Source organism: Halichoerus grypus, chromosome 4 (assembly GCF_964656455.1).
Source record: "Halichoerus grypus chromosome 4, mHalGry1.hap1.1, whole genome shotgun sequence".
In the NCBI taxonomy this organism is placed as follows: Eukaryota; Metazoa; Chordata; class Mammalia; order Carnivora; family Phocidae; genus Halichoerus; species Halichoerus grypus.
In genome coordinates, this window is record NC_135715.1 from 55500638 (window position 1) to 55523090 (window position 22453).

Below are 22453 nucleotides of genomic sequence, written 5' to 3' on the forward strand. Positions count from 1 at the left end.
ACTGTTTGCAGGGGGACCGATTCAGAGAGGACAGGTGACCCGCTGAAGGGCAGAGCAGAAGTGTCAGGGACGGCTCTGACTCCATGCCCAGTGCCCGCTCACCTTCCCCTAGCACAGTCGTGACTCACCCCTGCCTTGCTGCCCCCACACCTGCTCGGGGCCCTTAGGAAGAGCTCAGCCAGGCTTTTAATAATCAATCAAGAGTTTTCCTGAGGCGTCTGCACAGACTTTTGGCTAGTCTTCTCAGAAGCTGTTCTTGCAAAATGCTTTCTTATTTTTCGCCCAATCAGAACTGAGGTCAAAAAAAAAAAAAAAAAAAAAAGCCCTTCCATTCTCTTTATTTTTTCTGCACCAGCCAGCCTGGCAAAGCCTATTTCATTCCCGAAATTCAAATTGGAAACTGCCTTCTGTTCTCATTAGTTTGGGTTGTAGCAATCATTACATTCTAAACAATTAATCCCCGAATGCCAATTTCTTACTAGAATTATCCTGGACTCAACAACTGGTTTCCTTAGCAGCAAGGCTGAAGCAATTATTCCTGGCTTTTGTAACTAAACATGCTGTGCTTGGCACTTTACCGTGTTTTCATCATCATTGAGTTATCAACATTTATCTCTATCAGGGGAAAGAAAAGGCTGTGCAATTGTGAAGGCCCACAATCAGGCAGCCCTGTTTACTGACATCCACGCGGCTCCCTGGGGCTCCTTCCCTTTGCTTGGAGGAGAGGGAGGAAGTCCCCCAGGCCCCAAGCCCTACCTGTTCTCCCACGGGGACTAAGAAGGCAGATTTCCCAGGGGAAGAGGCAGCAGAGGGGTCTCAGGTTACAGGGCAGTGCTCGCTGGGAGCTCAGGGCCTGTGGCTGCTGGACAGTGTCTTTCGTCCTTGTGGGGGCTGTCTCCTTGGGTTCTTGGCTCAGTTCTGTGGGGCACAAAACCTTCCTTCCAAAGCTGGGCTCCCAGAGTCAGCAGGAATCTGCGAATCTGATGGGATCTGTGGGATTTCTCTTTCCTTCCAGCAGGGAAGACAAGGCTGCTCTGAGTGGGAGACTCTGGCCCAGCAGGCAGCTCAGCTCACCCCGGGCTGGGCAAGGCCAGCTTCCCTTTTGTGCATTTCCCCAAACTTAGCCCGTCCGGAGAAGTGGCTCGGCAGGAGACACGGGAGCAGCTCTGGGACCAGACTCCACCTCTCACTGCTGTGGGGCTGTGTGAGCACATTGCTTACCCTCTCTAGGCCTCATTCCTCACCTGTAGAGTAGTGATAAGGAGAGTTCTATTTCACAGGGTTATTTTGAGGATCGAATTAATATTTATAATTAGAATAGTGTGCCTGACACATAGTAAGTGCCTTATAAATATGTGTTTAAAAACAAATAAACAGGAACTTTCCTTAACAACTGAAAGGGTTTTTAATGTTCTCTTGCCCCCTTTAAGTCTGAGAGCCCACAAGATAGCATATAAGGACAGAAAGCTTGATCCCCCATCCCCTAAACCGCAAAGCCCCCTGATTCACTTGAATATACCAGCAAACAAATCTCAAACTCGTGTTCTTTTCAAAGTCAAGCCGTGCCACCGCTGTGGTCATGACTGCCCCCAGCTCCCCAAAAGTGGAACCTAAAACATTTTCCAACAGCCTGTAGAGAACAAATCTTCAGATGGTCAACTCCTAACCGGTTACAGTTGGAGCAGCTCTAATACGGTGGCTGGAAGCCAGAACCCACTAGCTTCCTCTCTCCATGGACTGCATCGCTGTCAGGCCCTGCGGACGCGGTGGGTGCCCCCCTTGCATCTGGTAATGACTCCACCACCACCCCCGGCAGTACTAGGAGCTAACACCTGCGTAGCATTCGATCTGTGCCAAGCTCTTTACCATATTAACTCATTTGGTCTTTATAGCCACCCTAGGATGCAGGCACTATTATCATTCCCATGTTACAGGTGGGAAAACTGAGGCATAAGATAAGCTAAGTTACGAGTCCAAAGTCACGGGGCCGATAGCTGCGGGGGCAGTAGTTGAACCAGGCAGTGCGGCTCCGGAGTCCATCACTTGGCATTGCACTACATTTTCCTGTATCATTGACCTCAACCAGGAGCCCAGATCCAGTGCGGGCTCAGAAACCCAACCCTGTCTTCAGGCGGGAAGGATCTGGTGGGGGTTGGGACCGAGTCTCACTGTTGGTCTAGCTCTGGCCCTATCACCTGACTGCTCTCTTCATACTGAGTTCATAGCTTACAGCAGGCTTCAGGACACAGGCTCTGTCTTTTGAGTCTCCGTCTTGATAACCCTCTCTGTTCTCCGGCTTCCTTTCCTTGTTCTTATGATCCTGAGCCTTCTATTTATTAATCAGACCTACATTTGCTAAGCACCTATTATGTGCCATTCATTTATGCTCAGGCTGAGGACATGGAGCCTTTGGGGGGCTCACGGTCTGATAGGGACACAGATATGCAGACGACCGCATAGAGTGAACGAGTCGGAGGACTGCGCATAAAATCAGTGTGGGATCTGTGAGGTAGATGAGGCAGCTTTGGTTCTCCCCGGGGAAAGAGGCTGGCAGGAAGGGCTTCACAGAGCAGGTAGCCTGAGCTCCTTCCTGCCGCCCCACACCCCTGATGCGAACCAGCTGCTGGGAATTCTTGCTGGCTGTCTCTTTGCACACACCTCAGCCTGCAAGCCTGGACATGCCCATGTGACCTCAGAGATCAGAAAGAATTGCATTTGTCACCTCTATTTTCTAATTGGTTAGTGGAAATTGTCCAGGCATCCGCTGTCCCAGCACCTCCACCAGGCAGGGGGAATGGAAGCTTCTAGCGCCCCCTGGACCCCCCCGGCCATCCCGTGTGTCCGGGAGTTGTGCCCTGGCCCTCCATTAACAGCAGCCCGGTCCGTCCCTGGTCTTCCCGGCTTCACGTGGAATGCACATCGCCCCAGCGCTCCTTCTGCTCTACATCCCTTTGAGAGAGCTGAGGTGTAGGAGCGGACCCGTCTTACCAATTCCTCATCCAGAGAACAAAAATCAGATGCAGAACATTTGAAGACTCACCTGGTGACTTTGGATAAATTAATTGCGTCATCCCCCATCTTTAAAATTTTCCCTTCCCTGCATGACAAGGATTTCTTCCTTTCATAATCCCAAAGTCTTTGTCATGCCCACAGAGGCCCTTTTAACCCACTAATTAAATTACGGCAGAAGCGTTTCCTGGAGACGTTCTTATTTAACAAGGAAAGACAAATGAAAAGAGAAAAACAAGGAAGGAGAAAGGCAGAAAGAAAGGGAGGAAAGGAAGGAAGAGAGGAAGGAAGGAGAGAAGGCAGGCAGGAAAAAGAAGCCAGTGTTTATGAGGACACTACCATGTGCTTGGTGCTGGTCTAGGTGCTTTTCCACATATTTGCTACATTTAGTCCTCCATTCGCTTCACACCGCATGCCTTCTTATAGACAAGGAAAATGAAGCTCAGGGTGGTGATAGCACTTGCCAAGGGTCACACAGGAACATTGGAGCTCAATCTGAAGCCGTGTCTGAGTCCAAAGGCCATGATCTTTTTAGCATATTGAGAGGTCCATGGAATTTCACTTACTACCAAATTGTTGTCACTCACTATAAACGGGTTAGGCTCCTAGAGTGAGCCCACTTGCACTCACCATTTTACTTCCCTTGCCACTGCACCATTTGGTGTAAATTGCCTCAAACCTTTTCGCAAAAGAGGCAGCCTGGAGATAGGGTCAAAGACAGAGACCCATCTCGGCACACCAAGGTCACCTTGCAGAGAGGCACAGAGCAAGTGTCACCTTCTCACCTGACAGATGGAGAAGCCAAGGTTAAATGACTTGCTCAAGACCCACTGGGCACCGAGCCAGACTGCAGAGAAAAAGCTCAGCCTCTTGGTTCTGAGAAAAGCTCCTCAGCCAAGTATTTTGAAGAAGTGGGCGGAAGTGCCTGGGAGCTCGCCTTCCCGCCTCTAATTTCTCTCGGATTCTTGGAGAGCCCCGTGTATCTGGCACTTGCTTCAGTAAGCACGCCGAGAAGGGTCCAACTGGCATTTATTTAATTACTGTAAACAGATGCATCACTTTGGCTTCAGGGAGGCTGGTTGTCATTGTGCTCATCAGCCCTCCTGCTTACGGGGAGGCTGGGCTGGGCGTGGCGGGCGGCAGGGGCGCCTAAGGTGCCAGGCACCTGCCCCGCTGTCCTCCATCCCATCCCCCTGAGGGGCGTGGGGTGCCATGGCGGGGACACTTTCCTCACGACGTCCTGTCATTCCTTCCCCGTCCGGGTCCCCTGCGAGCCCCGCGCAGCCCCCGGGGCTCTCCCGGGGTGTCAGGCTGCTGGAGGAGGGCACTGGCGTTTACTCTGGTAGTTTCCCCTTGGCGGCGCCCGGCTGAGTGGGTTCCCCTGCTCTCCAAAGTCATTATCAACCTTCCTCCGCATCTCTCCGGCTTGCACCCTGGAAGCAAAGCTCACCAACATCAAACACCGTTCCGTTTTTCTCTGATAAGCTCGCCTCTCAGACTGATGCCTCCCTCCCTCAGTTTGTCTCACAGCAGTTTGGGAAAGAGAAAATGTTTGCAAGGAATTAGGGGAAAGGTTTACCAGAAATCAAGGTGGAGGCTGAGTTTAGATAGCAAATGGTCATTAAAATTTCATTTCTCTTTGGTTTTAGGAAAAAAAAAAGTAATAAATATGGCTGCCAGTGAGACAGGACATTTCAAAGGCCTGTGGATCTTCTTAGAGAACCGGTGTGACATCGTAAGAGGCACGTTCTCTTAAAGGACATTTTCACTTTTGTATAAAAAAATTTCCTTTCTTTTTTTTCCTCAGAGAAAAAGTGGCCTGTTGAATGCTATCCCCATGTTTAGAGAGCAATTTGCATTTGTGATGTGGTCAACTAGCTCCCATTGTCATTGAGAAGCAAGTGAGGTATGGACAAGATAATGTGCATGCCCCAGATTTGGGGGTCAGTGCTAGTTTCAGACATCTGTCTGCCTGGTAAAACATGTAACCATTTATCTCTTTACTTATATGGAGGTAAACCTGTATATAACATTATATTAGTTTCAGGTGTGCGACATAGTAATTCGATTCTTGCATACACTGCAGAGTGATTGCCACAATGAGTGTAGTTGCATCTGTCACCATACAATTGTCCCCCTTTACCCTTGTCACCCACCCCCAAACTCCTTCCCTTCTGGTAACCACCAGTCTATTCTTTGTATCTATGAGTTTTGTTTTGTTTTGTTTGTTTTTGTTTTTTTAGATTCCACATCTAAGTAAGATCCTATAGTATCTGTCTTTCTCTGTCTGACTTATTTCATTTAGCATAATGCCCTCAGGGTCCAACCATGTTTTCGCAAATGACAAGATTTCCTTCTTCATTATGACTGAATAGTAGTTCATTGTGTGATGTCTATCTGTAGATTTAGATATCTATAGATATGTATAGATATATAGATAGATATAGATATATAGAGATATAGATATCACATTTTCTTTCTTTTTTTTTAAAGATTTTTTTTAACTTTTATTTATTTGACAGAGAGAGAGATAGAGAGAACAGGAACACAAGCAGGGGAAGTGGGAGACCGAGAAGCAGGCTTCCCGTGGAGCAGGGAGCCCAATACGGGGCTCGATCCCAGGACCCTGGGATCATGACCTAAGCCGAAGGCAGACACTTAATGACTGAGCCACCCAGGTGCCCCGATATCATATTTTCTTTATCCATTTGTCCATTGATGGATACTTAGGTTGTTTCCTTATCTTGGCTGTTGTAAATAATGCTACAATGAACATAGAGGTCCATTTATCTTTTTGAACTAGTGTTTTCATTTTCTTTGGATAAATACCTAGGAGTGTAATAGCTGGATCAGGTAGCAGATCTACTTTTAATTTTTTGAGAAACTTCCACATGTTTTCCATAGTGGCTGTACCAACTTACATTCCCACTAATAGTGCACAAAGCTTCCTTTGTCTCCATATCCTCGCCAACACTTGTTATTACTTGTCTTTTTGATAATAGCTGTTCTAACAGGTGTGAGGTGATATCTCACTGTGGTTTTGGTTTGCATTTCCCTGATAATGAGTGATGTTGAACATTTATTCGTGAGCCTGTTTGCCGTCTCTATGTCTTCTTTGGAAAAATGTCTACTTAGATTCTCTGCCCATTTTTTAATTGGGTTTTTTGTTATTTTTGCCACTGAGTTGAATTCTTTATACATTTTGGATATTAATCCCTCATCAGATATATGATTTGCAAATATTTTATCCCCTTCATGAGGTTGCCTTTTCATTTTGTTGCTGGTTTCCTTTGCTGTGCACCCATTTAAAAAAAAATGGCCATGGAGGACAAATTTCTTTTATGCAGGATAATTTAGAGTTGGGCGTGTAGATAAAGTTGTTGCAAAGTTTTCTCTGAAGTATTTTATGCAAATCATAATTTTTATTGAGCCTGAATTTGGAGGGCTATGCTCTTTGTGGAAATTTCAGGACAAGCAATTGTGTTATCAAGAGGGAGAGACAGCTTAAGACAGAGGTTAAAAGCACTAGCTAAACCCTACTGCTTGGGCAAGTTACTTAATCTCTCTGTGCCTTAGCTTCCTCCTGTGCAAATTGGGCATAGGCTGATGGCATTGTCCTGAGGATGTTAAAAAAAGGCAATTCAGGTAAACCACTTAGCACAGCAGTTGGCAGTTTGTAAGTGCTCAGTAAACATTAGCTAATAATAATAATAAAAAGCACACACACATACATAGTCTTAACTTGGGTTCTCCAAAAATAGAGCCTGAGATAAGGACTTGGATACAGTAGTTTGTTTGGAAAGTGATTCCAGGAAGCAGGAGGAAGGGAGTCGATTCACTGCTATAGGCCACAGGGGCTTGGTTCCACCAGGCAGCATAGAAGAGCCTGGAGAATGCCTCCCAGGAATGTCCACCAAGAGCTGGAGGAGCTACGGGTGGATCTGATGTATATACACAGGGGTGAGTAGGACAGGATCCCACCTCAGTGTTTTTAAATGAAATATAATGTACTCAATCCTGGTCCCATGGCCAAGCAAGTGGGCTCCATTGTTTGTTGTGGAAAGAGAACACTAACGGATTTGACTTAGCAAGAAGTACTTAAAAGCACAGGATTTTAATTTAAGAAGGCTCCGCCACCATGAACAAGCTCTTCCACCTTTTCCACTTTGGTGTTCTGTATCATGGAGAATGGTAATAACACAGCACTTCCTAGTGAGAATTAAATGCACAGCACTTAACACAGGTCCTGGACGTAGCCTCCCTTCAGTGAATGGTAGCCGTTTTGGGGCTCTTACTTTGTTGTTGTAATTGTTTGTATACCTGAGACAGCAGAAAATGATTGTCTAAAGGTTTCAGGATGCATAGCTGGCTTAGCTTAGTATAAGTCACAATATACCCCTGATTTATAGAAAGGAAACCCGACGTTCTGGGTGGTTACTTGCATTGGGCTTCCTGGGACATCTTTGATGAGGTTGTAGGGGTTAGATCTGGGGGGCCTTGATATCTGGCTGCAAAGCGGGGCAGATGTTTAGATTTGCTGGCCAGTCTTACAAAATCTGTTATTGATCTGTATATGGTTCACTCTGTGTGGCCTTCCTGATGCCAAGCAAACCCCATCTTCCCTCTCCAAATGTGGTCTACAATGGACTTTCTCCTCCATAGAGGACATTCTCCAGTCTTGTCGTGGGGGGCCCAGCCTTGCCCCTTCCACAGGCCATTCTCTCCTGGCTGGAGTTCCCAGTGCCTCGGCTGGAGACAGCCCTGCAGCACACAGCTCCCTCCTAATCACAAATTCCTGATTAAAAATACATTAAAGGACAGAGAGATTATTAAGAGATACAGCATCTTGCAAGTAAAACTGACATTTCCAGTTAGACCACAATTCTCAATGATCCATAAGGACCTTGTTCTATGGCTAAAAACATTAGGCTGGTTTCAGATCTGTTTTCTGAGGGTGTTTTCATCTAGGGTCCATGGGTAAGATGAAAATGTAGCTTTTTTGTAGAACTTGATCCATCTGCTATTTGAAAGTCTGGGGTTATGGCTTCGTGGCTTTGGTGACTTCATTTGGAGCCTCATCCCTGTCCTTGCTGTGTATTTGTGCCAGCACGAGAGACCCGAGGAATATTTTTACCTTTTAATGCCCCACCCCTGCCTGGCTGGCTTACAGTCTGGCACATTCCTGAGGACAAGGACCCTCTGGGAAGATGTCCAGCATTGCCGTGGAGTCATATTAGAGAGGCAGGGTCCTTAACCGGCATCCTCACCCCCAAGCTGTCACAGAGCAATAGACCATGCCCCTCATCAGCTGTGACCTTGGGCAAGTCACTTCATCCCTTTGGTCCTTGTTTTTCATACCAGGACCTGGAACTCGAGCGTCGCTCTACCTCTCTTACCTTGAACAGACAGTGCTTCGAAATCTTAGTCACTCAACACAGGTCATCTTACTGCTGACCCTTCCCTCCGTCTAGTTGGAGTAGGAGAAGTTTGGCCACCCATGCGAGTTGGGCAAAAGAAGCTCGGTCAACTCTTGTGCACCAGGTGACATCACTATGGGACCCAGTTTCATAGTAATGATAGGTCCCATTTATGGAGTGTTTATTATGTGCTAGGGGCTGTGCTAAGCACCTGACGCCAGTCACATTACTTCATCCTCAAAGCAGTCATTTTACAGGTGAGGAAATTCAGGCTCGGAGGTCAGAGAGATCACTCAAGGAAAGCAGCTGCATTGGACTCAAACCCAGATCCATCTGACTCCAAAACCTGTACATTAAAGCCTCAGCTAGAATGGTACTCTCTTCTTTCCCGACACTGCTTTCTCCCTTTACCTCTCTCCTGGGCCCGGAGTGACCAGTCACAGATTGGACGGGGAGAAGGGTCTTGTTCAGTTCCGTCTTATTCTTTCTTCCACCATGCTGGGGATCAGTTTTCCCCGTCTACTGGGCTTTGCATCCTGCCAGCTTGCACCACTATTCAGAGGCCACGCAGGGTCCAAAGAGGTTGGCACCCTCAGAATCACCATTGGTTGTGTGTGTGAGTGTGCGTGTGTGGGGAGAAACTCAGGCTGGAGTGCAGGGGACCTGGGTCTGGGGCATAGCTCAGTAGTTTTATAAAACTCTCTGATGACAGTGGGATCCAGGAGTTCTTCGTTGGCTCAGAAAGGGCAGAGCATCTCTCTTGCCCCCCCTCGATGGCAGAGGCTGCAGCCTTGATGGAACACCATCCCCCTTCATCCTTGCCCTGCTCAGAGGGAAGCTGCTTCTCAAGGCAGAATGAACTGAAGGGCAAAGAGAACGTCCCGTCTCCCAGGGAGCATGCAGTTTCTGCCCACCTCCATCTCCCCACCCTGCTGAATCTCTCAGTGGTGTCACTCAGCTCAGATCCACAACCCTCCGGATAAGATGCCCCTCACAGAGCCACTTACCCATGTGCTTACTCAGCTGCCACTAATGAAGTCATGCATAAGTCATGAGGGGCAAGTTTCAGGATGGGTGGAGATGGGGACTTCTCTGCACGGCTTCTGGCTCTGTGAATGACAGGGGACCCAGCTCTTCAGCCCCTGTCCCCACAGGCACCTGTGTCCTCCTGAGACCCAGCCCCTCCTCCGTGGGATGAATGGGTTCGGAACCCACTCAGTGCTCTACTTCAGGGCTCTAGCTGAAGCTACACACTAAGGACAGATCTTACTTTTACATAAGGCAAGAAATTGTTCTATTCAAAATTCTCTTCAAGGCCAAGGGCAATTCACGAATATCAAGAAATAGCAAGCGGGAGGCTTGCAGAGAGGGAGGGAGGGCAGGGAAAGACAGCCAGGTCGGGCTGCAGGGAGTTGCCAATGCTTCTGAGGAGCTGCTTTCCTCATAATGACCACGTTGAGAATAACAACTGCTGTTTACTGACTCTCTCTACAGCAGACACTTTTCTCATGTGAGCTCATTTCAGCCTCACGCTGCCATAGCAGGTGGGCATTATTTTCTCTCCTTTAAAGACGAGCAAATGGAGCCTCTGGGAGGCTAAATCGTTTGTTCAAAGTCACACACCCACAAGTGGCACCAGTCTGGATCTGAATGCGGGCCTGGCTGCCCCAACGCCTGTGTTTTTCCCCTACGCCCACTTCTTCTCCCCATATTGATCTGGTGGATTTAAAGGTCTATGCTTTTGACTATGTATCTCTTTATCCTTCGATTTAAAAAACACAGTGTGTGTGCATTCATGTTAATTATATTATTTTTTAAAGAATTCAAAAAAATGGAAAGGAGATTTATGGCAGGGGGGGTCAGGGATTGGGGGAGGCAGGATGATGCAGAGACTTCAATTTGCTAAGGAAATGTGGGTTTGGTGAAGGGGGGGATGGTAAGGTATGTGGTACAACCCATGGGGTCATACTGCTGGGGCACAGGAAGGGGTCCCTGCAATTTTCTGCTCTGACAGCATGCACCTAAGCAAGGGATATTTCATTTGGGCTAATTTGAAGGGCAGCCTGGGACAGTGTCGGGGATATAGGTCTGGCATTAGGAGACCTAACTCATGGTTCCATTTCTGTCACTCAATGGGTTGACTTTGCAAAAGTCCTGTAGTGGGTTGAAGGGTGGCCCACAAGATGATGTGTTCACATCCCGATGCCTGGCACCTGTGAGTATTACCTTATATGGCAAAAGAGTGAATGTGATGTGACCAAAGGTAGGATTAAATTAAGGATCTTGAGAAGAGAAGCTTATCCTGGATTGACCAGGTAGGCCTTAAATGCAGTCCCATGTCACCTTGTAGGACAGCCACACAGAGGAGAGGACACACAGAGACGAGAAGGAGGCAATGTTACAGCAGCCCTAGGAAAAAAATGTACATCGCTCCCTCTCTCTGGCCTCAGTCTCCTGGACTATACAATAAGAAGGTGTGACCTCCCAGCTCTGACACCCTCCCTGTCAGTCCCCGAGCCTCAGGACCCTGCGGGAGGACAGGTCTCTGTCCTCCAGATTGACCCCTTCCAGGTGACATGTAGCGTCTTAACAGGTCAACTTCCACCTGTGAGGAACAGAGCTATTGGAGTCAGGATGACTTTGTGAAGGGTAAAATCCCTTCACAGACAGTTATTTTATTTTATTTTTCCCTATTGTTAATTGCTAGAAAAATACTCTGCCTTATCCCGGGGAAGTCATCCAAATAGCTCTGACCTCTCTGTGGATTTCAAGGAACGCTTCCAGAACCCGTTTTCTCATTTCTGCCAGTTTCTGCACCTTGAGGGACCGTGGTTAAGGGAATTGCACAGAATTTGCTTTGGCGCTGCTGGAGAAATGGGGTACAGGGGTAAACGGCTCCCCTCCCCTCAGCGCCAGCTTCGGCCTTCCTGCAACTCCATCACTAGCTCCCAGCTAGCCAAATGACTTCTCGGGGCCCGGGGCTGTTAGTTATGTGACTCAGGAGCCTCATTTGCAATCATCATTAACCAGGAAAGCTGCACCTCCGTGCCCGTGGAGTGGAGCGTCCTACAATATTCACAGGAACCCCAGGGCTGGAAGAGGCTGCACGGGGAAGCTTTCAGAAGAAAGCCCAGGAAGCGCCCACCGCCACCGGTTTCAGCCCCTCCCTTATCCTTTCCCAGCCCCTCCAAGGGGCTAATGAACTGCGAAGAGACTCAAGACAGGGCAGCAGAAGGAAGACGGTGACATTTCCAGAGGATGGGCAATGGGATCCTCGGAGGTGGGTTATGTCAACAAGAGCTGAGTAACCCACACTCTAGCTATTAAACAATCTTGTCAGAAGCCTTGAACTGCTTTAAAACAGGTATTCAGGCTGAACACTCCAAAGGCCACCTCTAAATCTCTAAAAACAATGTTGGGTCTTTAGCTCTCCTTCAGCTCCCTGCTGCGCTGTGTCAAGCAGTCAGTGAAAGCCCCAGGGTGAGAAGGGGATTTCCAAAGATTATCCCACAAACAGCAGAGGCGGGGTTTGGCTTTGCCACACATCTCTCCTCCTCGGTTCTCTCCTTTGGTGGTCCCCCTCCTCCTCCATGCAGCCCCCTCCCCTTCACCCGTCACTCAACACACATTCATCCACACTGGTCAGGTTGGTCTTAGAATGAAAGGCATGTGGATGTTTCAAGTAGTGGTACTAAAATGCCCAGATTTTAGATTTAGGGTCAGTCAGGCACTGAAATTAAAGCCATTGTTGTCCCACAGGCCCCTCCCATCTTGTGCGTGCATGCGTGCCGGTGTGTGTATATCTGTGTATGTGTGTGCGTGTGTTTCTGTCTGCAAGCCCAAGGTTAATAGGTACAATAAAGAAGAGGTGTGTGTGGGGGGGGGGACCTGGGTGGCTCAGTCGGTTGGGCATCAGGCTCTTGGTTTTGGCTCAGGTCATGATCTCAGGGTGGTGGGATCGAGCCCCGTGACGGTCTCTGCACCCAGTGGAAAGTCTGCTTGAGATTCTTACCCCCTCCCTCTCCCTCCCCCTCTGCTCCTCCTCCCCTCCGCTCCCCCCCCACACTTGCAGTGTACTCTCTGTCTCAAATATGCCTTAAAAAAAAAAAAAGAAGAGGTCTAGGACTAGCTGGATGGAGGCATGAGTAGCCTTCCAGGACAAGTGGGGGAAATTATACCCTCTGTTCTAGATGCTGGGGAGGGCACTGGGGGTCTTAGCAATGACTTTGGTACTAGCAAGGGCCTTCAGAAGTTTGCCAGAACGCTTTTTGCTAGCCTTTCAGAAACCTGTTTATCAAGGGCTGTGGTCAAGAGGAGGAAGTCATCCAGCCAGCCTCAGCACAGGTACTGTCTGCTTGGGAAGCGCTAAGAACTGACCCTCGAGGGGCTCTGGCTACTGCTACAGGCCCTTCCCTGGAAAGGCCTGGGTGTGGGGACTGGCCGTCCCACCCCTTGAAGGACATCCTAGAGATGGGGTGGGAGAAGGGAGAGCTGCCCAGGACAGGGCATTCTAGAAGGGGTTAGTGCCGATGGGAGAGGAGCCAGGAAAGAAAGGACTTGAAATAAGCAAAAAACATGCGGGAGAAAGGACTGCTGAATCAGGACCAGGAGCTGGAGCCCTCGCCAGTGCTGGCCTGAAGCCTGCTAGCCACATTTCTGTAGCTTCTGTGAATGAAGCAGAGAGCAGCAAGCCAAGAACTCTGGCTTCTTGGTGGTCACCTTTCATGAAGTGGGAAGGAGAAATGGGGGGCATCATCTGGAATCCCAATCTGTCTAAGGAGCCATCCGTACAGGCAGAGACAGAAAGACAGACACAGGGAAACACAGTGTCATTTGTCCTCCATGGAGAGGGCTCTGCCATGCATTCTCCCTCTGCCTGCCCCGTGCTTAAAGCAGAGATCCCCGGGGTTCCGATCCCTCGTGTTCCAGTCTAGCTGCTCTAAATGCCCCTTTCAATCCAGGGGGGCTTAAGGGGTGTAATGGCTTCACCAGGGTGTCTGCATTCCCAGAAAGGCTTCCGCTTTCCATTTAGAAAGAAAGGCATCAGCTTGCGTGAAGGAATCCCAGGTTACTGAGTAATCGCCATAATAAGATTGAGAATGAAGGTGACCTATAGAAGCATGGTAAATACACGATTTTCTCTGCTCAGTAAGTGAATTTTGATTATAACTCAGCACTTGCCTCCGGTCCTCGAATACTGTTAGCATTCTCAGGAAAGCCCGGGAAAGGACAAAGTGCAAATATGCTTCTACAAAGAAAAACACAGGCTTCCCAGCCCTCTTTGTAGCTGCACACAACCTAGAAAATTGAAAGCAAGGTTGCCGTCTCTGTCCTTGGTCACCATTTCATGTACCAGCCTGTCATACAAAGTGCAGGGAAGCACCACAGATCAATAGCTATTCTGGGTTAACATTGCCACAATGTTTTTTTCTTCAAAAAAAGAATCCCCCCCCCCCCATGTAGATTGCCACTTATTATATCCAAGGCATATTTCTGTGGTCTGTCTATGGAAATTAATGCTTAGAAGAAGCACTTTTCCTTTGAGGTTTTATTCACTTTTTAACGTTAAGTGCTGGGGCCAGCCACATGCCTATAGAATTGTTCCTTTAAAAGCTCTGCAAATGGCTGTCAGCCCCCAGGTTTGTAAAGCAGGTAAAACTTAGCTGACGAGCCACCTGGACCCTGGAAGCACACAAGGTGCTTATCGAGACCACCATAAAGGTGCTCTGGGTTGCAGAGGTCTCTCTGCCTGGCACAGCCTCTGAATCCTGTGCACCCTGCCAGACCCCCGGCAGCATTAGCAGTCCTCACCTTGCTTTGTTTACCTTGCTGACGCTTGTCTGAGCAAAATCTCGAAGTGGTTTTTTTATGGGAAATGAAAAGCCAAATGAATATGTATTTAAAAAAGTGAGCCACGGAAAATAGCCTCCCAAAGCATATGTCACCTATTTTGATGTTGCTGCTTATATGGTTTCTAAGTGGGTTAAAGGCTTGAAGTGACAACTTTTAAAGTTCCTTATGGAGCCCCACAAGTTATGTACAATAACATGATTTTTAAAAAGATTTTATTTATTTATTTGAGGGAGAGAGAGAGCACAAGCAGGGGGAGAGGCAGAGGGAGAAGCAGGCTTTCCGCTGAGGAAGGAGCCCGATGCGGGGCTCGATTCCAGGACCCCGGGATCATGACCTGAGCCGAAGGCAGACGCTTAACCAACTGAGCCACCCAGGAGTCCCAACATGATTTTTTTTTTTTTTTGGAGGAGAGTGCTATAAAGCACATCCACCTCTAGTAACTCTTGTTAGCCTCACAGAGCCATGGGCATTCCTATGTCCATTTTAAAGGGGAGGAAGGGAAGGCTCAGAGAGATTGAAACTTTCAAGGGCCCACAGCTGGTCAGAGCTGACCCTGAGCCTCCAACCCTGACTCTGAACTCCTAGGTTTCGGGCAGCGGGACAACTTACCAATATCCAGGCAGACATCACTGCAAAATATTCACAGATGCATTTCACCCCACCCTACCCCACCCCAAGATCTTAGCACCCCTCTCCTCCATCATCAGCTGCAGTCAATGAGCCATACAAATTCAAACTTTGGAAATGCTAAGTCTCATAAACAATTTTAAAGGTATTAAAATGCAAAACAGGAGTAAACAAAATTTCTTGCCACAGGGAAGTAACTAATGTAAAGTGACAAAATAATGGGAGTTCGAATGCGGTCTCAAAAGTGGCCATAAAATGGAATTCAGAATCATATTTTAGTATGTACGCCATACACTTGCTTTGCCAAGGGTGACTGGCAGCGAATTCTCATTTATAAAACTAAGGCATGAAGGCAAAAAGAGACAGTGGAATGCGGGGAAGGAGAGCAAGAGAAAGAGAGAGAGAGAGAGAGCATAGGAAGGAGAGAGCACCAGCAGTTGAGCCGAGAGGGTGCTAGTCACAGATGGGGTACCTCAGAGAGCCTGTTCCTAGGTCTGTGCACTGTAGCAGTCCCAGGGCGGTCCATCACCCCTCCACCCAGGACTGGCCACCCATAGGGCCTCCGGGCAGCGGTCCCTCCTAGGGACCTCCAGGAATCGGGGTTGGGGGAGGGGAAAGGCACCCATCAGTGCTGACCCGCGGGGCCCTGGCTGAGGAGAGCCTGACGCTTTATGGGAGTTTATAAAGTGATGAGCAACAAGCAACACTTTTCGTACCCAAGAGCAGCGGGGGGTCGGAATGACAGACCCAGGCTCACAGAGACGGTTCGGGCGCTCCTGCTGCGGACACGCGCTGCTCCCGGTCACTCAGCCCTGCGCACAGCGAGGAGGGCAGGAAAGCAACTCCCTGCGCGTCCATCCTTTATTTTCAAACAGAGCCAAGGTGGCTCCGAGTTTCCTGTTTGGGGAGCTCACCCGCGCCACCGCCAGCCCCGGCACCGTCTTCCTCTCTTCCCCAGCAGCCCTAGCCAACGGCTCCTCATTCGCCTCCCCAGCGGTCTGGGCTGGGAGGTGAAGCGGCCCTCCCAGATCCCGGATTTGGGCTGTTCGGGGGAAGGGCATTGACCTGAAGGCACAAACGCAGAGGCAGCGGCAGCCAGGCGGCCTGCGCCGATGCAGACAGCAGCAGCTCCCAGCCCGTGTCATTATTACACAACCGCCGCGAATCCTGCCCCCTCCCGTCCCCCGTGCGAGGGGCGCAGCCAGCTCCCAGCAAGCGAACTCCTCCTGGTCTTCCCATCCCTCTCTCTCTCTCTGTCTGCTCACACACACACACTCACAACGATAAACACTTCGCAGAAAGAGCCCCCTCACCCACTCCCGGGTTCCGTTCTTGGGGGTTCCTGCCCCCCCTCCCCCGTCCCCCATAGCTACTTCAGCGGTGGCCAGAAGGGGCTTCCAAAATCCATGTGCTTGCCTGCCTTTCCAAACACACGGGACGGTCTGCAATTTGGGTAACTTTTCAAATCCTGTCTCCCGAACACTTGCACACGAATATTTGGGAGCGAGAAGAGGACGCCCCCCTACTCCCTCCACCACCCTTGCTTCTGACCCCGACCGACCCCCCTCGTAGGCTGACAGCTTGGGGAGGGGGGCGGGAGGCTAGACCATCACTCCAGTCGTTCCTGCCAGTCCGGGAAAACAACACGCTGTCGCCGAGAGCACGAGACACTTAGAAAGCGAGAAGGAGCCGCGGCAACCCCTCCGGGTACCCGGCGCGTCCTAGCATTTGCCCGGAGCTCCAGGAGCACGCGGGAGTCCCTGACCCCGGGGTGGGGGTGTGTGTGGGGGGGAAGGACTGGAACCCGAGCCGCGCGAATATAAAATGATAGACAGCAACTCACCTTTAGGTTGTGCGTGGGGTTTACAACGCAGACAAGTTGCCCAGCAGCGGAGAAAACCCGTTTAGCCTTGTAGTGCTGAAAGCGGAGGTGAATGAGATCTAACACAGCCCCAAAGCACTGGGTAAAGAAAAGCATCACAACTTTTGGGGGGTTGTTGGCACAGGGAGGCAGCGGAAGAAGCTGTTAAGTCCTTGGGCTCTGGAAGGAGCGCAGCCTCTGAGACACTCCGCTCCAGCCCGGCTTAGCGTGCCTTCATATTCATCATCAAAATAAGACGGTTAGAATCTTGCAGCAGTGAGGCGGCCAATCAAAAGGACAGAAATGTTATCCTTGAGGTGCAGAGACAGCCAATAACAAATGCCTCCCCTACCGAAACTCCCTGATGAATTGAGCCTGGCGGAGAATGTATTATTGAACATTACCATAGATCAGCACATTGCATTTATCTTGTGATTACAGCCAACCATACATAATGCTGGGGAGATAGGCTGACAAAATTGATTGCTTAATGTGTCTCCATTTATTAATTGACTTAATTTAACATGAGAGCCTTTCTTAATGCACTGGCAAAAACGTAAAGCATTTAAACCGCCAAATAGTAAAACACCCTGCTCCAAAGTAGGCAGATGGATCACGCAGATCGGGGCTAGACTCACCAGAGCTGGTTGGGAGAAAATCAAATATTACAAGACTCCGATTCCAGATAAGGATTTGGCAGCATAGAAACGTGCATCTTTCAATCTTGTGCTCTCTGCAATTTGGATTTCAGCCCCTTGATAAATCTTACTTTCCAATCTTTATCAAAGGAAAGGATCCCTAAGAAATAAAAGCATTTGGAGGTGGTGGTGCTGAGTGTGTGTGTGCGTGTGCGTGTGTGTGTGTGTGTGTGTGTGTGTATCTATCTATCTATATATATATAGATATATATACCATAATTACTGAAGCCTGAGAATATTAAAGCATAGAAATGCACAGAGTATGCTTTTAAAAATAATGAAATCCCTGATGCATGAATGCACACACACAGAAAAACCTACACAGAGAGGAAAGTGGCTTGTAAATCAGCAAAATAATTACAGATGTGGAGGGCCTTTGCTTGTCATTCATTTGCATATTGGTGGGCAGCAAATTGCTAATTAACCACTAGATTGTTGGAGACATTAAAACAGGGATTAGGAGCACACATACCACATCATTTACTTGTCTCCATGAATGCCAGCAGCACATTTCTGTGCTGGAGCAGGCAGAGGGCATTCCAGTCTCCTGATTGCACTCCCTCTCCAGAACGGGGCTGGCGGGGGCACTAAGCCCACTCACTGGTTCTGGAAGAAAGGCTCCTGAACAGTACACAAAGTGCCCCAGGGTATCTTGGGAACTAGTTCTGATGGCTTAGTCAGTCTTTGCCCCTAATACAGGAGAGTTGAGTGTGTTGTGTTTCCCCTGGTCTTTAGTTGTTTTTCTGTTGAGAAGTCACCCAGCACCTGGGTGAGGAGGTATCAGCCTTGTGTGTGGATTGCACCTAGAATATGAGCCCATTGTTCCATCCTGAGAGGCTCTCACTCTCCTCTGGCTACAGTGCTTGGGTTGTAATGTATGCAAAAGCATGCACACACCTAGGACACCCACATCTATGACCTGGTCAGGAAATTAAAACAACAACAGATTAAAATATAGGGGAAAATGCATAGATTTACCAAAACCAGGACAAAGGCAGGTGTTAGTTTTAACTTGAATTTAAAACCAAACCAATGTTTTAAGAAACAAGTAAGCCAAACACCTAATTGGGTGCTTCCATTTTAATTAATGGAAACTTTGTACTTTTAAAAATAATTGCACTGACACAAAACTAGAAGGTAACAACATTTGAACTGATTAGAAACTCATACAATCTGATACAACATTACAGGAGGTAAGTCCCTAGAACCTCTCATTACATGGTTCATAAATAAGGGCTGCTGGACCACAATACCCGAATTTGCTTTCTGAAGTTTTCATTTTCCAGAACAAGCTTTCAGCAGTCCAGCAGGAAAGGATTCAGTGTTCTTTCATTGCCTCACTTTAAAAAAAAATAAAATAAAAGTAAGCATATACTTTCATAGACTCCTTCAAGACACAATTTACAATTCAGAAAAGCCCAGACTACCCCTTTCTACATCCTCTGTTAGAATGGAACCATTATCTTGTTTGTTTCTCCCATTGTATCATCTCAGACAGGTTTCTTAACCTCACTGAGGCTTGGTTCCCACACTTGTCACATGGGGATAATAGAAATTTGTCTCTCAAGGTCATTGTGAAGACTAAGATGATGTATCAGGAAGTACCCGGCACAGCGTCTGATTCAAAGCAGCCTCTCAATACTTGAGTCTATTGCACATCTCTGGTGGAAGGGTGATTATTTGGCAGCATGTTTTTTCTTCCTGCTCCGTGAAATATTTTTCCTCATGGATATTCACCCTACCCTCGAGGGCCACACAGGCATGAAAACAGTGGACTTGGCTCCTCCTATGTTCTCAAGGGTAGGTATTCCTGATATGACCTGGAGACCGGGTCTGGGAGTAAGGGCTGAGGGGCTGAGGAGTGCATGTTGACATCAGCAGTGAGGACAGTGCCACAGACCTGCTCTTGTGGATGCTCTTCTTTGGTCCCAGACTTGAGCCCTTGCTCTAACTCTCTACCCAAACACTGGTGTATGTCACTGTGTTTTAGAATATTAAACACATCATCTGTCTTCAGAATCAGTCCTCAAAATAATCACCCATTGAGAAATGTTTGGAATTAACCCTAACAGCAGATGCTCATGCTTCATGTCTCCAAAATAGGGTGGCATAAGTCAGCTTTCAAATAGAGATTTAGAGCTTTGTCACTGTTTACCACTAAGGTACCCCTCTGCAATCGTCACACCAATGTGCTCATGCTACCCATGATGCCCAGGGCTTCCCCTTCACCTCTGTAGCAACAATTTACATTTTATCTGGACTAGCAAGTCCCTGAGGTTGGTAATCAGACAAATTATACTTCAAACCCTATATTGCTACTTACTGTTACTGTTAGAAATTATTTTATTTCACTGATGCTTAGTTTTGTTGTCTGTAAAATGAAGCTAATAATGCTCTTGAAAAGTAGCTTAAAGATTAAGTGAGATAATGTAGGTAAAGTGACCAGCGCAGGACCTGGTTTTTGTAATAACTTTAATGAGAAGCTCTAATCATCATCATCATCATCATCATCATCATCTTCTTCTTCTTCTTCTTCTTCTTTTCATCAAAAATATATTTGTTCAAGTCAACCCAAAGTGTTGGTAAAGATGTGGAACAACCAAAAATTTCATGCACTACTGCAAACCACTTTGGAAAACTGTTTGGGAATAACTGCTAAAGCTAAACTTATCCATACCTTGTCTACGCCCAGAAAGTCCACTCCATGTGCCCAACAGCATTGTGAGCATGTGCTCACCAGAAGATTTGCACTACGATTTTCACTGCAACGTTGCAGCTATATCCATAGTGGTTACAAACTGGACACAACCTAAGTATCAACAATAAAATGGGTAAATTGCCTTATTTTGTCCTCTTTTTGCTAAATACTACATAAAAATGAAAAAGTGAATTATTTGCTACATGCAACAATGCAATAACATGGGTGGATCTCACAGATGTAATTCTGAAGTCTAGAAGCCAGGTATGAAAGAATACATGTTGTGTGATTCTATTTATATGACGTTCAAGAACATAGACAAGGTAATCTATGGTCTGGGAGATCGGGGCAGTGGTAATCTTGGCAAGGGGTTATGGCTGAAGTGGACACAAGATAGGTTTTAGAAAGCTAAGTATATTCTGTTTCTTGGTCTGTGTTCTAATTTTGTGAATGTTGTGGTTTGAAATTGTTTCTGTAAAAACAGATATGGTGAAGCTCTAACTGCCAGGACCTCAGAATGTGACCTTAGTTGGAAATAGGGTCATTCCAGAGGTAATCAAGTTAAAATGACGTCATTAGCGCAAGCTCTAATCCAATACAACTAGCATTCTTATAAAAAGGGAGAATTTGGATACAGAGACATACACACAGGGAGAATCCCATGTGAACATGAAGGCAGAGATTGAGGCAAAATATCTATAAGTGAAGGAACACAAAGTATGACCAGCAAACCATGAGAAGCTAGGGCAAAATTGTGGAACAGATTGTCCCTCACAGCCTCCAGAAGGAACCAATCCTGCTGACATTCTGATCTCCGATGTCTTGTTTCCAGAACTGGAACACAATAGATTTCTGTTGTTTAAGCTACCCAGTTTAGGGTACTTTGTTATGGTAGTCCTAGCAAACTAATACCATGAATACATCTATTTTGTGAAAATTCTTTAGGCTGTGAACTTACCATCAAGACACCTTTCTTATATGTAAGATACATGCCCGAAATCATATAAAAGTAACATGTGGATGAGCACATAATTGCATTTTGAAATAGCAGAGTACTTCATTAAGATTTTAAAAGTCTGTTGAAGTAAAAAGAGAAATACTTGATTACATAAAATGTTAAATTCTGTCACATAATGTCTAACAACTGAAATGAAAAAAAACAAACACCTAACATGTTGGGGGATATATTTGCAGCAATTATGACAACAAAAGATTTGTATTCCTGATAAGGAACTCTTGTACACACATTTTAAAGAACTAAAATTATATAGAAAAAAATAGATGAAGGATATAAACAGATTACACAGGAGAAGAAATAAAAACACTTTTTAAAGAGTATTTATTTTAGAGAGAGAAAGAGCGTGCAAAGGGGGAAAAGAGCAGATGGGGAGGGAGAGAGAAAGGGAGAAAATCTCAAGCAGACTCCACACTGTGTGTCTAGCCCGACACAGGGCTCGACCCCACAACCCTGAGATCATGACCTGAGCCAAAACCAAGAGTTGGAAGCTTAACTGACTGAGCCAAACCAGGCGCCACAGAAATGAAAATATTAATAAATGAAAATGTTTAATAGAACTAGAATTCTAAGAAAGGTCAATTAAAACAAAATAGCACCTTTTTGCTTATCAAATTGGCACTTTTTATTTTTAAACAATGCTGTCCAGCATTGATGAATCTTCTGTGAGACTTGACATTCTCATCTACTGGTGGTAAGACTAATAGTAACAAACACATACATGCTTGGAGCATGCCGGGCACTATGCTAAACACTCAGCTTATGTACGCAAATGTCTCCATAGTCTGATGTCTTATTTTGCTCTTCACAGCAATCCCCTGAGATAAGCATTATTTTTCTTATTTCTAGACAAGGAAGCCATGACTCAGGAAAATGAACTTGTGCAGCATTATTCAACTAGTAAATGGTAAAGGTAGGACTTGAAACCTCGACTTCTCCAGTGCCAGATACTGGGATTTACTGCCTCTGACAGGGTAAACTTATTGTGCCCTTTCCTTGAAAACAATTGGACAATATGTATCAATGCCTGAAAAGATTCATAAACTTTGACCTACTAACTAAATTTGTAGGAATCTGTTCTTATGCTATGCGCAGAAATGTCAACAAAGACTTAACTACAAGGATATTCATTGCTGTATCACTTATACTGGTGGAATAAATAGAGAAAACCTATGTGTCCACAATAGAAGTGCACTTAAATAATTTAAGATACAGCTATTCAAAACATGGAATAAATTATAGCTATAAAAATATGTTTCTGGAAAAAAATTTAGA

General features: G+C 46.9%; 1 protein-coding gene and 1 long non-coding RNA gene across 2 annotated transcripts in view; both read right to left on the reverse strand.

Annotated features, from left to right (window-relative positions):
• Positions 1–17090, reverse strand: part of SIAH3 (siah E3 ubiquitin protein ligase family member 3) — a 69379-nt gene extending 52289 nt beyond the window's left edge. The window contains exon 1 of the mRNA XM_036071073.2: positions 16750–17090. Within this exon, the coding sequence (XP_035926966.1) occupies positions 16750–16884 (135 nt within the window). The 5' untranslated portion in view covers positions 16885–17090. The remainder of the gene's footprint in view (positions 1–16749) is intronic.
• On the reverse strand, positions 3428–15993 carry LOC118522203 (uncharacterized). The gene is made up of 3 exons (XR_004910527.2): positions 15623–15993; positions 9434–9535; positions 3428–4442 (listed from the first exon to the last, which is right to left on the reverse strand). It is a non-coding gene; the product is annotated as an uncharacterized LOC118522203 (long non-coding RNA).
• Positions 17091–22453: the final 5363 nt, after the last annotated feature.